Source organism: Rhinolophus hipposideros (assembly GCF_964194185.1).
Source record: "Rhinolophus hipposideros genome assembly, chromosome: 9".
NCBI classification, from domain to species: domain Eukaryota; kingdom Metazoa; phylum Chordata; class Mammalia; order Chiroptera; family Rhinolophidae; genus Rhinolophus; species Rhinolophus hipposideros.
In genome coordinates, this window is record NC_138055.1 from 37,010,130 (window position 1) to 37,024,106 (window position 13,977).

Here is a 13,977-nt window from a genome sequence, read left to right on the forward strand (position 1 = left end):
ACTGAACAATGACTTGGTCCTGAACAATTTTCCATGAACAGATATACCAGACTCAGAGCTGACTGCAATATAGAAGTCATTCCCTGATAGATGAAGTAAAATTTTGTTCTCAGTAATGGCTTCAGTAATATTTTGAAGGCACATTGATGATTAATCCTAAAGATACCACCAGATGGGGGTGAAAGCTCTTAGAAGACAAAAGTAAGGTATCTTAAGATGCCTAGAACTTTTCAAAATAGGGTGGGTTAAAAAAAAAAAATCAAACCTACCAAGGAATCTCCCACAGAGGGGATCAATGAACAAATTTGCGACCATGGTAATTAAGTAAAATAATAACTGAGGAAGACCAACCAAGGCTAAAAACCTTCACCAAAATTATGTTATTCAATATTTAATGAGAGGATTCCAAACATTTTCTTCCAACCAAAACCAACAACAACAAAATAATCCTTCTTTTTGTATATAATAAAGTGTCCCCTTTCCAACTCATATCCAGACTAAGTATTTAATACAATTCCCTTTTGGTCACAGAAAGTGAAGATAATTGAATTGTAGAAGTGTTGGTTGCTAATGTCTATGGCAGATTTCAGATCTCATCCTTTGCATTTCAACTACACCTTGATCAGGGCCATTCCAACTGGAGGAAATGGGTCCCAGTATAGATATAAGGTCTCTGGGAGCAGAAAAATATCAGTAGGCACGAAGGCTGGATTCTCCAGTTCTTTGCAGTTGAAGGACCTTGGGTTTTGTTGTGGCTCTGTAGTTGGTTACTAGGTGAATTTTGGTAACTTGTCTCTACAGATTTCAGTTTCTTTTGCTCTAAAATGAGATGGTTGGAATAAATCCCTTTACAGTTCCAATGTCTTAATAAGAAGTGCCTAAGAAGAAAGCTTCTCTAAAGAATAGGAAGGTTGTGGCCATCCCAGTTTTAGAAAGCTGGAAGCTAAAAGATAATGATGCTATAGAAATAGAGAGTGAACTTGTGAAAAAGTAGGAGACCTTCAGAAAAGTAGATGGTGATGATTACAGAAAACTCTAGAAAGACACAAGTTGACAGAAATTAGATAGCTGAGCTATCTGAGAAAAACTGAAAGGTTGGTACACAAGACATGAGTGGAGGGACCATGAAAGGCCAGTAGGCTGTGTGGAGTAGTAAAATTAAGTCATCGGTGTCAGCAGAGTCTAGAATACTAACAAGGTAAGAATCAGGTAGCTGAAGCTTTATTCCTAAACCAAGGAATAAACTGGAAGCCTAGTCAAAAAAAAAAAAAAAAGAGCAAGAAAACATAAAATTGATTAGTTATGGACGAGGGCAGCAAAGGATGTCAACTACAGAAGGATACTGACCAAAAGGAATCCTTGACTAAAAAATCCCCTTGTTAGCAGCTCTTTGGGGAAGAGTTTAAATACAACCTCTTACAATACAGAAAGCTATTGAAATTGTCCTCAATTACTTAGATGCTAATATCATTATAAAAAAAGATGAGGCAATGTAAGAAGTGACTGGTTAAATGATAGAAGGACATTTATCAACTGAATAGCAGCAGCCAAAGTTCCTAATCTTCCCTTTCATTGCCTTTTAAAAGACACACAACTATAGAGCATCTGCAGTCTCTTTAACCAGAATAATTTATGTTATACTATAAATAACCTTTTGCTCATAGGAATTAGAATGTATTGGCATAGTTGCAGAATTTTGTTTTTGAATATTTGAAGTGACTCTAGATTTCAATCACTCTTACTTATCAACAAGAACAGGATGAGAATCTAGGGCAAAAACTAAACATATGGTATTTCCTTGTTTGCCATTCTTAGAAAGTTTATCATACAATAGGGAAGACAAAAACTGTCTCCAAAAGCAACATAAATATTTAACAGAAAATTAATGGCTACAGGATATATGAGAACAATCCATGTTCTGATGGCCCTTAGAGATGTCATCTGCAAATTATTTCAGTCTTACTATCTTTCTGCAGACAAAGAAAATTTTCAATATTGTTACTTTTCAAGGTTGAGTTGACTACCGATTGCTTTTGTAACTTAGATGGCCTGATTCTTTTTTGGTCCTAGCAAAAACCCCCAAAAAGAGGGGGGATGGGGAGTCAGTAGAAATTTAGTTCACTATTTCAAGCACTAATTTTCACATTAAAACGAATCTTGTAATCAACTATCAACAAAAGGATTTTCTTTAATTTGAAGAAAAAAATCTTAGGTTTAAGGACATTGTTTAATGATAACTTGAACCAAGTACTTCAAAAATCACTTGAAAAGTATTCTTTGATTATTAAGTCCAAGTTTTCAATGAATTATTTTAAAGGAAACATATTTCAAGACATAATTATCCAAAACTTTGAGATAAAAGATATATATCTGGCAGATATATTTTTGAAAAAATCAGGTTACAAAATAATTTTTATCAACGTGTAAAATTACTCAAATGCTTTCTACTTTCTACACTTACAGATGCCATAATGATGAAGTAGCTGGGCTGCATCAGCAGGGATGCCTGAGATCGTGTGTGGACAGAAGCAGATGCTACTTAGGCTGCCATTTTAGCCAACTCCACCCTGGTGATAAATAAGGTGACACTTAAGCAGGGATTGAAAGTCACTTTGTTTAAATATAATTTCCATATAGCAAACTAGTATATCAAACTAAAATAATGCTCAATCAAATGATCCCAATTACAAATTACTTCTACCCCAGAAAAGAGATGTTCTTTTACTCCTGTTAAAAGATAAGAAAGCAAAGTAATACCCTAGGTACAGACAACAATGAGCTTCTCTGGAAAAAAACAAATACAGGAAAAGCTCTTCAGTAATACCTAACCCTTTCTTTTCTTCTGCAAGCTCAGAGGAAGAATCATCAAGTTAAATTTGTCAGTATTTGATTACAAAGAAACAATATCTAGAAGCTAGGTGTGAAAATGTGATCTGTAAGAAAGATTAACAAAAACGCAATGTGTTTCTGGTTAACACAGTTATTTTTTAGCCATGAATAAGTTTCTGAATCAACTGAATCAGGATGCTGTTTAGCACATCGCAGTGTAAATTGTCTGAATAATAAGTTGTGGACCTCTATAGCTGATTGGATAAAGAAGATGTGGTACATACACACAATGGAACACTACTCTACCATAAGAAAATATGAAATACTGCATTCGTGACAACGTGGATGGATCTTGAGATCATGCTAAGCGAAATAAGTAGACAGAGAAAGTCAAGAACCATATGATTTCACTCACATGTGGGATATAAAACTGAAGGCAACAAACAAACAAGACAAACAAATAAAGAAATAAAAACTCATAGACATAGACAATAGTTTGCTGGTTACCAAGGGGGAAGGGAGGATGGAAGAAGAGGGTAAAGGGGGTCAAATATATGGTGATGGAAGGAGAGCTGACTCTGGGTGGTGAACATGCGATGCAATATATAGATGTTAACATTAATCCCAAATTATTAGTACATGGGTGTTTTTTTAAACATTATCCTCTATGCTTTCTACATTTTAACAAATTTTAAAACACAAATTTGCTAGGTATATGTCACGCTGGGGACCCTGCTCGCTGCGCCATTTGTCGTGCAAGGCAGCCTGCGGGGTTTCAGGTGGGGTCTCTTCTCCCGCTCCCCACATAAGAACACAGGACATGGTGAGGCCAAAAAGGAACACCAACGGAGCCATAAATAGGGGAATCATATCACTATATTCTCACCGGCGGCATCCACCTCTCTGCAATCCGCTCTTGCTAGCCCCCAATTCTCTCTGCTAGCGTAGCCACAGCAGTTATATTAGTGGCCAATGGCTTACGAGTTACAGCTGACGGCCAACTAGCCACAGCTGATGGCCATCTGATTACAGTTGATGGCCATTTACTACCTGAGCCAGCACCTTTCTATGTGAGGCCGAGAGCCTGGAAACTGCTTTTTGGGGCTCTGTCCCCACAGTATAAATTAGGTGTATGATATGTAGATAATTATCTTAATTGTTAGTCTGTAGGCTCTTCTATGACATATTTGAGAGGCACAGTTAACAACTATTCTTAAGTAGAAGAGTCACAGCAACTAAGATTCTTCTGTAGCTCAGGATACTAGCCTATCTCTTAATATGGGGGAAAGGAGAAGGACCAAAGAAACTGGGAGTATAATTTATGACTTTTTGTTTTATCTCATTTTTTCTTTGTCAATCATTGAGAACTATGCTAATGATAACAAATGGTTCAATGGTAAGCAAATTAGAGAGACTGGAAAATTAACAAACTAGGTAATTTTCCCTTGAAGAATAATGTTACATATTTTTTCAAAGGAATGAACTGGTGATTCAGGGATTGCTGTTATCCAATGAATGATCAACCAGTCATTCACAACATCTGTCTCTTTGTGGTCATCTTTTGTAGTTGAAATCAAACAGCTCTTATAGTTCTAATGTATGTCTGTTCATACTGAAAATTCAATAAATAAAATGGTACATAATGATGAACAAAAGCCCTGAAGGTTATCAAAGCAATGATCTTTTTGAATTACTGTTATAGGATATAGATATACAGTGAAATCTCTTGTGTTGAATAGCAAAAATTATTGAAAAATCAAGGTGAGTTGCTATCATTATAGAAAAGTAAATCAAGAAATTTTGAGTCAAATTTCTTTGGAAAACAAGTTGTCCAGAAAAATAGTAAAATAGTGAAGGCTGTTATTAATTGGAGAAAAACAAATATTAACGTATTTTTTTGAGAGTCTCAAATCTGATAAAGTACTAAAGGGGTATGTGTGTATAAAATAAAATAATGTGTTATATATATGTGATGTTTTTTATATATTGATGTCACATATATGATGCCATATATATGATGCCATATATATGATGCCATATATATGATGTCATATATATGATGTCATATATATGTCATATATATATATATATATATATATATATATATATATATATATATGTCTTATTGGTGAAAGAACTCTTTAAATTTCAGACCCAGATCTTTTCCTTTACCAATGAAAAAACTCAGGCACAAAAACAGAACACTTAATTTTATGAAATGGAATATGTTCAGAAATTTACAAAATTTCCATCATTCCATTTCTAAAAGGTACTATTTTAGGGGTACTATTTCCCAATGATGTATTAGCCTACTAACAGTGGTTTTTATGTTGTTGTATACAGAATTCTGTGATTCCAGAGGTGCCGCGAAGATCACCGGGGGGGAGGGACCAAGAGGAAAGGTGTAATAGGAATCACTATTTCCTCTTCCACTTGGGCGGGTCTGCTTTTATTCATTTCATATGTTGGGATTCTGCCTGAGATTTCATTTAAAACAAGCATACCTCTGCTGAGTAAAAGTTTGCAAATCATTATAATTTCACCAGGATACAGCTGCTGTATGAAACAGTCTTTTCCCACAGCTTAGGACCTGCCATGGTGTTCTTAAACACTCGGGGGCATCTGATGAAATTTGTGGACTCTCTCTCCCCAGAAAACATCAAATAGGCACACATTTTTGCATCACATTTAGCAGATTCATGGACTTCCTGAAATCCATTCACAGATCCTGGGTTAATAACACCAACTTTAAAAGCTTTATTTAGAGGACTTAAATAAGAAACTTCTGGTTGAAAAAAAAATAAAAATTTGGAATTAATGTTGGAGTATGTTTGGAAAAGATAATTTTTAGCACAGAATAACTTGTAGAATAACTTTTTAGCACAGATAAACTTGTAGTTTATCCTGCCTAATAAAAAGTTAAATGTCCTTTTGACAAACTTCAAGAATCCTACATACTCTTGCTGGCCATGCTATTCTTTTGATTCATTCAACAGGTATTTATCAAGAACACTAGAGACACTGCTAGAGCAAATGCAAGTGAATGGTTTATGATACTTCCTTTAGGAGCCAGCTATTCTGGAGGACTTGAATAGTTTTTAATTCTTAGCATATTTTGCCACTTAACCCCTTTCTACCAGTTCTCAACACACACACACACACACACACACACACACACACACACACACACACACCTACCTTATTTTCTGCTGCAGTAAGTATCCCTTTGACTTAACGTGGGTTGGATCAGGCCTGGCTGACTGAGCCTGGGCTGTCTCTTTAAGCTGCTCCCAGCCATGCTAGCATTGCGAGGTTCAATCAGAGGACAGTAGGGGTGTGCAGGGACACCGGGACTGCTGCACCAAGGGCTGCGATTGGGGAAAAGGGTTGGTGGGACTTCTTTTTCTCTGTAAAAGGAAAATTGAGCCCAAATTGAACCCAACGGCATTTTATGCAGTGACATTAGTAATGAAGTTTCAATGAAAGTGAGCGCATGTTTTAAGACCAGAGAAGATGGCTTTCTCAGACCTTGTGGGCAGCACTTGCATCACAACAGAAGCATTTGCCCTCAAAGACATAACATAAATTCTGCACCTTTAGCCAGCTCTTGACCCAAGATGAAATTCCTAGGTGACGTACCACTCCCTTCACTGAAACATGAGGTGGTAATTGCATCTCTTCATCTCTCCACAGCCTTGCCTCTAAGAACAGTGCCATTGAGAAATGAAATGGCCAGGGGTGGTCTCAATATTACCTAGCGGAAATCACCAGCCTTTATTGTCCCCTGAGTATATCACTGCTTGCTCTGTGTTTTTATGTTTTAAAACATAAACACTATTATAGATATTATGGGCCTATTCAACACAGATTTTTTTTTATTTGGGTGATTATTTATTTACCTATTCATCACATATCTACTTGTTACTCACTCATTCCCATCTGCTGTTACCCATTGTGGGAAGGGCTCAATTTAAAAAAATAAATAAAAAACCAAGCACCTTTTACCTCTTAAGAAAAACTTGAACTGGTTCCATCTGACGTTTTGAGTTATCTTTCTTAGAACGATTTTGTTTTTTTTCACTTGTAGCTGTAACTTCTGGCCAACGAAACTTGTGCCTTTGAGATGTTGGATTTCCTATTGAGCATCTCTCAAATTCAATGTCGGTCTCCAGTTTTTTCCATGCTTGCATCCAGTGAATAGGACTGTACCAGGCAATGGCCTAACAAAAATGATTCATTAATATCAAATACTATGGGAGTTAAGAGTTTTTAAATGTCATAGGCTTATGGCAACAAAATTTCAAAGTCAAACTGTATGATGTCATTTTTCTATTGTGTAGTGAAATACGATGAGGATGTAATAAGACATCCTGGCCTTAGTTTCCAATTCTGAAAATTACAAGCTGCATAACCTCAGGCAGGTTAGTCACTTGCTGTCTGTGTCTTTATACATAAAACGGAGAGGCTGGTAGTGGGGAATTGCTAATATGATGGTGGTTTGAGATTTGGTTAAGCTACTAAATTTCATAACTATAAAGAACTGTGCAATAATATTAATACATTAAAATTTTAAATATTTAAGACACTATATATGCAATATATGTGTGTATATGCATGTATATGTACGTGTGTATGTATATATATCCATCTCCCCATCTGAAATATATATATATATATTACCAGAATGAGAGACATGGAGAGGAGACCATGTTCTCCAGGCTAGAATACTAAGTGGGACTGACTATTAAGGGGATCCATGACTACTAAAGCTGGAATTTGTTTTGGTTTCTTGAATACAATTGTGGCATGTGCACATATATACATGTAAAAAGTATTCAGGAAAATCATGTGTAGGGACTAACAATTATCTCTTTGTTCAACATGAGAAAATTAAGCACAAAAATGTTCTTGTGATATGTTTTTAAGTTTATAAAATTAGAAGTTTGTGGTTTGTGCTGTAGCCATTGAAACACCCTCTGCTTTGATTGACAACTTAATGAGACATAAAGGCAATGCCAGGCACATTCAGTCAAGATAGGCTTATGGCAGAGAAAGAAACTGATGAAATCTTTTTCAAAAAGTTCAATTTCATGGATCACAGCAGGAAAATTCTACTTTCGCTGTAGCTCATTAGTTAGGGAGTACCTTCTTCAGCAGCTCAGAGACATTTGTGTTGAAAATATGTCCATGATCTTTTTAGGGCAATTTCCCTCAATTAGATGGTGAGCTTTTCCTAGACAAGAACAACATTTTATTTCTCCCTACATTATAGGGGCTTAAAACATTTGTGGACAACAACAGTGTGATAAAATAAAATGGTACAGTTTTAATTACACCTCTGGAATGTTGGCCATATGAACCTTGTAGGCTATTTTTCATACAATAGAAAAATTCTTGGAGTTAGAATGTCTGGTTTTATTTTAGTTCTGTCATTTCACCCGTCATGTGATCTTGAGCAAGCCATTTAACTTTCCAAGCTCCATTTTCCTCCCTTGTAAAATACTTAAACAATCCAAATCAAATGAGATAATGTATATATAAACAGCCCTTCAATGGGCCCCTACAAAACAGGAGCAATCTGTTCCATATCTGAATCTCTAATGCAAAACAATGTATTGGGAAAGTTCCAGGCATTCGATATTCAAATATTTAAGACACTGATTCCTAATTTTTTTGATGCCTATTAGTTTTTTGACATATAACAGAGGCTACAAATTCTAAAGGACAACAAAGTAACTGGTGAAAAAACTCTAGCTCCGTTTAAAAATCTATACAATCATAGAATCTTAGTGATTATATTGTATAAACTCTTATGTTATATATTAGGAAACAGAATAAAGTTTACATAGTTAACTCATGGCAGAGCAGGACTAAATCTACCTTTGTATTACACCATATGATTGGAAGCTATGTTGAATATTAACCATTGCCACATTAGTGATGACTCAAAAAGTAGTGTGTCACATGTCACTTTAGGTTTCTTTTTATAAAATGACCCATGACCCATAATAAAACTTCTTTATTCAAGTCCAGAAAAAGAACCTATTCTAATTTGTATGACTGGCTATTGTTTTAGGCAGAAGTGTGCGGGCTTTGTAACTTTTCCCACAAGATACGGGTTAATTTCTTAAGTTATATAAATAGTAATTCCAGGGTCATGATAAAACATTGGGTCTGTGGATGTGTTAGGATGTTTATGGAATGTAGCAACCTATCTTTTCAAGGGAAATCTGACAACTGCAGAGAGTGAGGTCCAGTATCACAGGTGTGAGAATAGGAATGAATTTGTTGTTAAGAAAAAACGGGGTGGGGGAAAACTCTATATTTACTTTACATTAGGGTTTTAGGTTGACAAAGTCACATTTCAGTGTAATTAATGGAAATATTTTTTTATTTGAATTAGATAATGCTGATTGCTTTACCATGGGAAGTTGAAAAAGGCTTGAGGTGAGGTATGAGGATGAGTCGGGTTTAATAGGTACAAAGAGAATGAGAGAGAGTCTACGGAGAGGCACGAGCATGTGCAAAGGCCCTGTAGCTTGAGGGAGCAACTAAGCACTGGACAGTAAACAAAGGGAAAGAAGGCCAGTGTGGTTTGAGAAGAGAGTACAGAAAAGAATGGCGAGGGGTGAGTTAGGGAGGAGGAAAGGGACAGTACCACTATGATTCAGGTCAGCTGGGTGAAGTGCCTCTCATCCTGCAGTCTCAGAATAAGTGCTTTCTCCTCTCTAATGCTTTTTGTCATGCTTTCCTTTACAGAGTTCATATCTCTAACCTAGGCTACCACACTCTGTGCATACTTGCATACTTCTATTAAAGCACTGTTTCACTGTAATGCAATTGTTTATTGTTACATATCAATTGCTACTACGGACTCTGGGTTTTCAGAGGACAGGAACCATGCAATAGCTATGCTCCTTTTTTTTTTTTTTCCAGCACCTAACAAAATGCTTGGCAGATACTAAACACTTCTAAATATTTCTTATATGAATCAATCAATCAAGTTCACTCTTTCACTGGCAAACAAAATCATTTGTATTTACATCATCTTGCAGAAATGTCTGATTCGACACAAATATGTGCAAAGTCGTTCAAACCACTCATTAAAAGGGGAGTCTAATTTAAAAGTTTAATTCAGTTTCAGGGAATGACAATTTACCAAAATGTGCCTTCTAGGAGCTCAGGGACCTGATTTGTCTAATTCAACATTCCAATGCCTGGAACAGTGTGTATACAAAGTAGAAACCCCAAACTTGTTTGCAGAGTGGATAAATGGGTGGATAAATATAATCAAAGGTCTGAAACAAGAATGTCATAATCCTAATCTATGTTTTGCTAATAATTTCTTAAAAGGCTTAGTAAATACTTAGATGTATAGCCTTATTATCAGTAAAAACCATTGGAAGTACTATAAAATTCAGTTTGAGCCCACAAAAATATTGAAAGGTAAGTGAGTGAAGGCTGTAAAATTACATCTAATGAGTGTTCTCTCCATCTAATGACAACTGCTTGTTCTCATAGAATGGCATTAAATGGCTCAATAAATTAGCAAATGTACTGTAAAGCAGTAGTCAATCTAAGTAAGCAGAAGGTGTAATGTAGCAGGAAAGAAACTCTGAAATAGAATTCAATCAATATGTTGTGTGGATTAGTAGTTATATGACATAGTAAGTTAGATTGGAAGTGAGAAAAAGGGCAGAGATTTAAGAAAAATCCAAAGAATGGTTTTGTAAGAATAGTAACTTTTTTGTTGTAAAAAGAGATCCCTTTAAGCTTTCCTAGTGCATCTTTGGGTATATATTTATGCTAATATTATACCAAGTATAAGGTAGAGTGAAAATATAAAATTGTCAAATATTGCGAATGACTCACTAATTTATTACTAACACAATTTTATAGTGAATAAAGTGTCAGTTCTTTTGTTAGAATATTAGTATCTTGAAGGCAGATATCCTGTTGTACTCTATGTTACATTCCTGACACTATTACAGGCCTTAGAATAGAGAAGAATCTCAACAAACATTTGAGAAATAGGTAAATGAATAGAAAAGGCCTTCCTTTCTTTGTTCCTTCCTTTCTTACCCTGCTCTACAGGCTAACTATCATAAATAAAATCCATCTTTGACTCTGAAATTTGAAATGGTTTCTTAGAAATATGAGATAATGCCTAATTAAATGTAAGCAGTGTTTGGTATTTTGGCACTGGGAGGAGGGTGTTGTTGTTTTACTGACTTTTTGGGACAGTTAGTGATGATTCTATCCAAGCTTTTAGGGATAGAAAAATAATTAAGTGAGCTAAGGGGAGAAGGGGAAAGAAAGGAGACTATCCATTTAAAAACTATTATTAAGAACCAGATACTGACCTCACCATTAGGTTTGCACAGTATTGTTGTACAATTCGGGCTTGCTCTAAACCTGTTTTCTTCCTTCCAAAGAAAATCTGATGGTGGCTGATGCTTTGCTTCAGATGCTGCTGCCCAGACCTGTTAGAAAATAGTTTGATAATGACAAATGCCATTGGAACTCAACACGGTTTTGTAAATGTCAAAGGATTATTGCAACGTTATCTTTCTGAATATATGAGGTGTTAAAATATAATGACTATATAATATATAACGTCAAGCTGTATAACATGAAATACTATGGTATGTGGTTTAAAGGAAAGCACAAGGAAGAGGGAAAACCCGCCAGTATCAACTAATTATCTCTTCTCTAGGTAAACAATCTCTTTGCTTTTCTTCTAAGGATTATGTTTGCTTAATTTTAGAAACTTGGGTATTTAATTTTAATAGATAAATCATAAAAACAAAAGATACTGTACAACAAATTGAAGAAAGCTATGGAAATTTAATTATGGGTATTAATTTACATACAGAGATGGACAATGTGGCACAATTAGCCACCACCAACAAAACATCACATTTTACATAGAGATTGAATAATGAAGAAACCATTGGTGCTGAGCCGTAGTCTGACCAGGAAAATGCGATTTTTCTGTGCAATTCTAGTTCATAGTATTTACATCTTATACTCACTGTTACTGTGGAATTGGCCTGCATTGTGATATTTGAAAGGAATCGGTACAAAGAGACTGTTTGTCCATTCACATTTTGCAGGAGTATATGATTTCCAATCTCCAGTTCTTTGTCAATGGAAGAGTTAATGAGCTTCACGAATAAACCCTTGGTGTTCACTTCAGCTATTTTAATGTCTCCAAGAGCACTAGAAAAACACAAAGATTATAAGGTGCCTTCAGATAAGCATGTCTTTAGTTCACTTTAAGAACTGAATAACATATATGATTTGGAAGTTGTTCCTAAGCTATCTATTCTATTGGACAAATTCTATGTAGAAAGAGTGTATTTTGTAATCTAAGACAAATGCCTTGATCTCTTAGTTTTGTGTGTTTATCTGTGCAATAAAATCATCTCCTTCCCATAAAATAATTAAAGGAAACTTAAAAAGTGCTTTAGGTATCAAGGTACAAATGCCATAGAAAGGTATGATTATTATTTAAATTCTACTGTTCATCATAAAATTACTGAGACATGAAACTCTCAAATAGATTAAGAGCTAAGTTAAACCAGAGAGTTTCTTTCTGATAAAGTTACTGTGAATATGACTAGCAACTATATGCTTAAAAGAATTTGCAAACAACACATTACATAAAAATAAGATGGTATTTTTTTCCCTACTAACACATGTTAAAAGCTTAGTATGTACTCAGGGATCAGGCTAAACATTTATATATACCAGGTAAGCATTTTGCAGGGTGTGGGTCAAAATCTATTAGTACATCATGAAATCCTTTTGGTGGATTATGGACATCATTTTAAAAATAAAATATACCCCTATCAATAATAATAACCAATGCTTATTATTTGCCATGCACTTTTTAAAGATTATATCTATATCTACAATTTCATATTCACAATTTAAAAATCCAAAAAGGTCTGAAAAACCAAAAACTTTAAAAAACACATTTGAAGCAAAATCCAACCTGAATTCCTTTGGTGGCAAAACCTTACCTGAAACTGAGGTGAGTCTATTTATAGTCTTTATTCACAGTTTGTGTGAATATTTGTATGTGTGGCTGTGGAAGTATTAATGTTTGATTTTGGATAATTTACCACATCTTGATGGGGTGTTATGTAATATGTGTTCTCATCTCATGCTATTTTCCTAAAATTCCCCAAGTTCTGCATTTGGAAACACATAACTTCCAAAATACTTTGGTAAAGGCATTGTGGACTTGTAGTTACTCATTTAATTCTCACAGTAAGGCTACATATTTCTTATTAAAGATCACAGTATTATCTCATTTAATTTTCCCAACAACCCAGCAAGACAGGTACTATTTTTAGTCCCATTTTACAAATAAGGAAACTGAGAGATTAACTGACATGTCCAAGATCACTCAATAAATGTTAGTGCTTGTTTTTCCGTCTCACTCTAGTAAAGTCTCAAAGAGGCATGATCTAACCATTCAAATTATTTAAATACTGTATACAACACATCAATATTGAAATTAACTACAGAACAACCATCATTGAGAATTGCCCGAAGTCTAGCTGAACAGAAATCCTATAACTAAGGATATACAGAATAAACCACATGGAGACTGGCAGGAGGGGTGGAGATACAAAATGGGTTGGTCCCACACCCATGTGTGGCAGTTAACAATTGGGAGAGATACCTCGACTGTGGAGGACACCCTGAGGAGCGAGGGGTCCCAGTCCCATACCAGGCTGCCCAACCCAGGATTCCAGTGCCATGAAGAGGAGTCCCCATAACTTTTGGCTGTAAAAACCAGTTGAAATTGTGACTGAGTGAGACAGAGGACTGCTGGAGGCTCAGATGCTCCTCTTAAAGGGCCTGTGCACAGACTTACTGAATGACAGACTCACTCACTTTGAACTCCAGCACTGGGGCAGCAACTTGAAAGGCACCAAGGATATACAGGGAGGAACTGAATTGTCTGGCTTCAGGACAAGGGCTAGGGGCAGCTTTCTCCCAGACAGAAGTGATGACAGAAGCCACGTTCCTTTGTTGAGCCCTACCCCACCCAGCCTGCACCCACAGGTAGGAGCCATAGCTGAGTCTTCATCATTCTAGCTAACACAGTGCCCCACCCTGGTGATTCCCTGA

General features: G+C 35.7%; 1 protein-coding gene across 3 annotated transcripts in view; it reads right to left on the minus strand.

Annotated features, from left to right (window-relative positions):
• The window catches only part of LMNTD1 (lamin tail domain containing 1), a 300,013-nt gene that overhangs the window by 9,529 nt on the left and 276,507 nt on the right, over positions 1-13,977 (minus strand). For all 3 annotated transcript variants that reach the window (XM_081060662.1, XM_081060660.1, XM_081060661.1), the window contains 4 exons: positions 11,865-12,051; positions 11,193-11,312; positions 6,835-7,049; positions 6,028-6,236 (listed from right to left, as the gene is read on the minus strand). In XM_081060662.1, the coding sequence (XP_080916788.1) occupies positions 6,029-6,236; positions 6,835-7,049; positions 11,193-11,312; positions 11,865-12,051 (730 nt within the window). In that variant the 3' untranslated portion in view covers position 6,028. The remainder of the gene's footprint in view (positions 1-6,027; positions 6,237-6,834; positions 7,050-11,192; positions 11,313-11,864; positions 12,052-13,977) is intronic.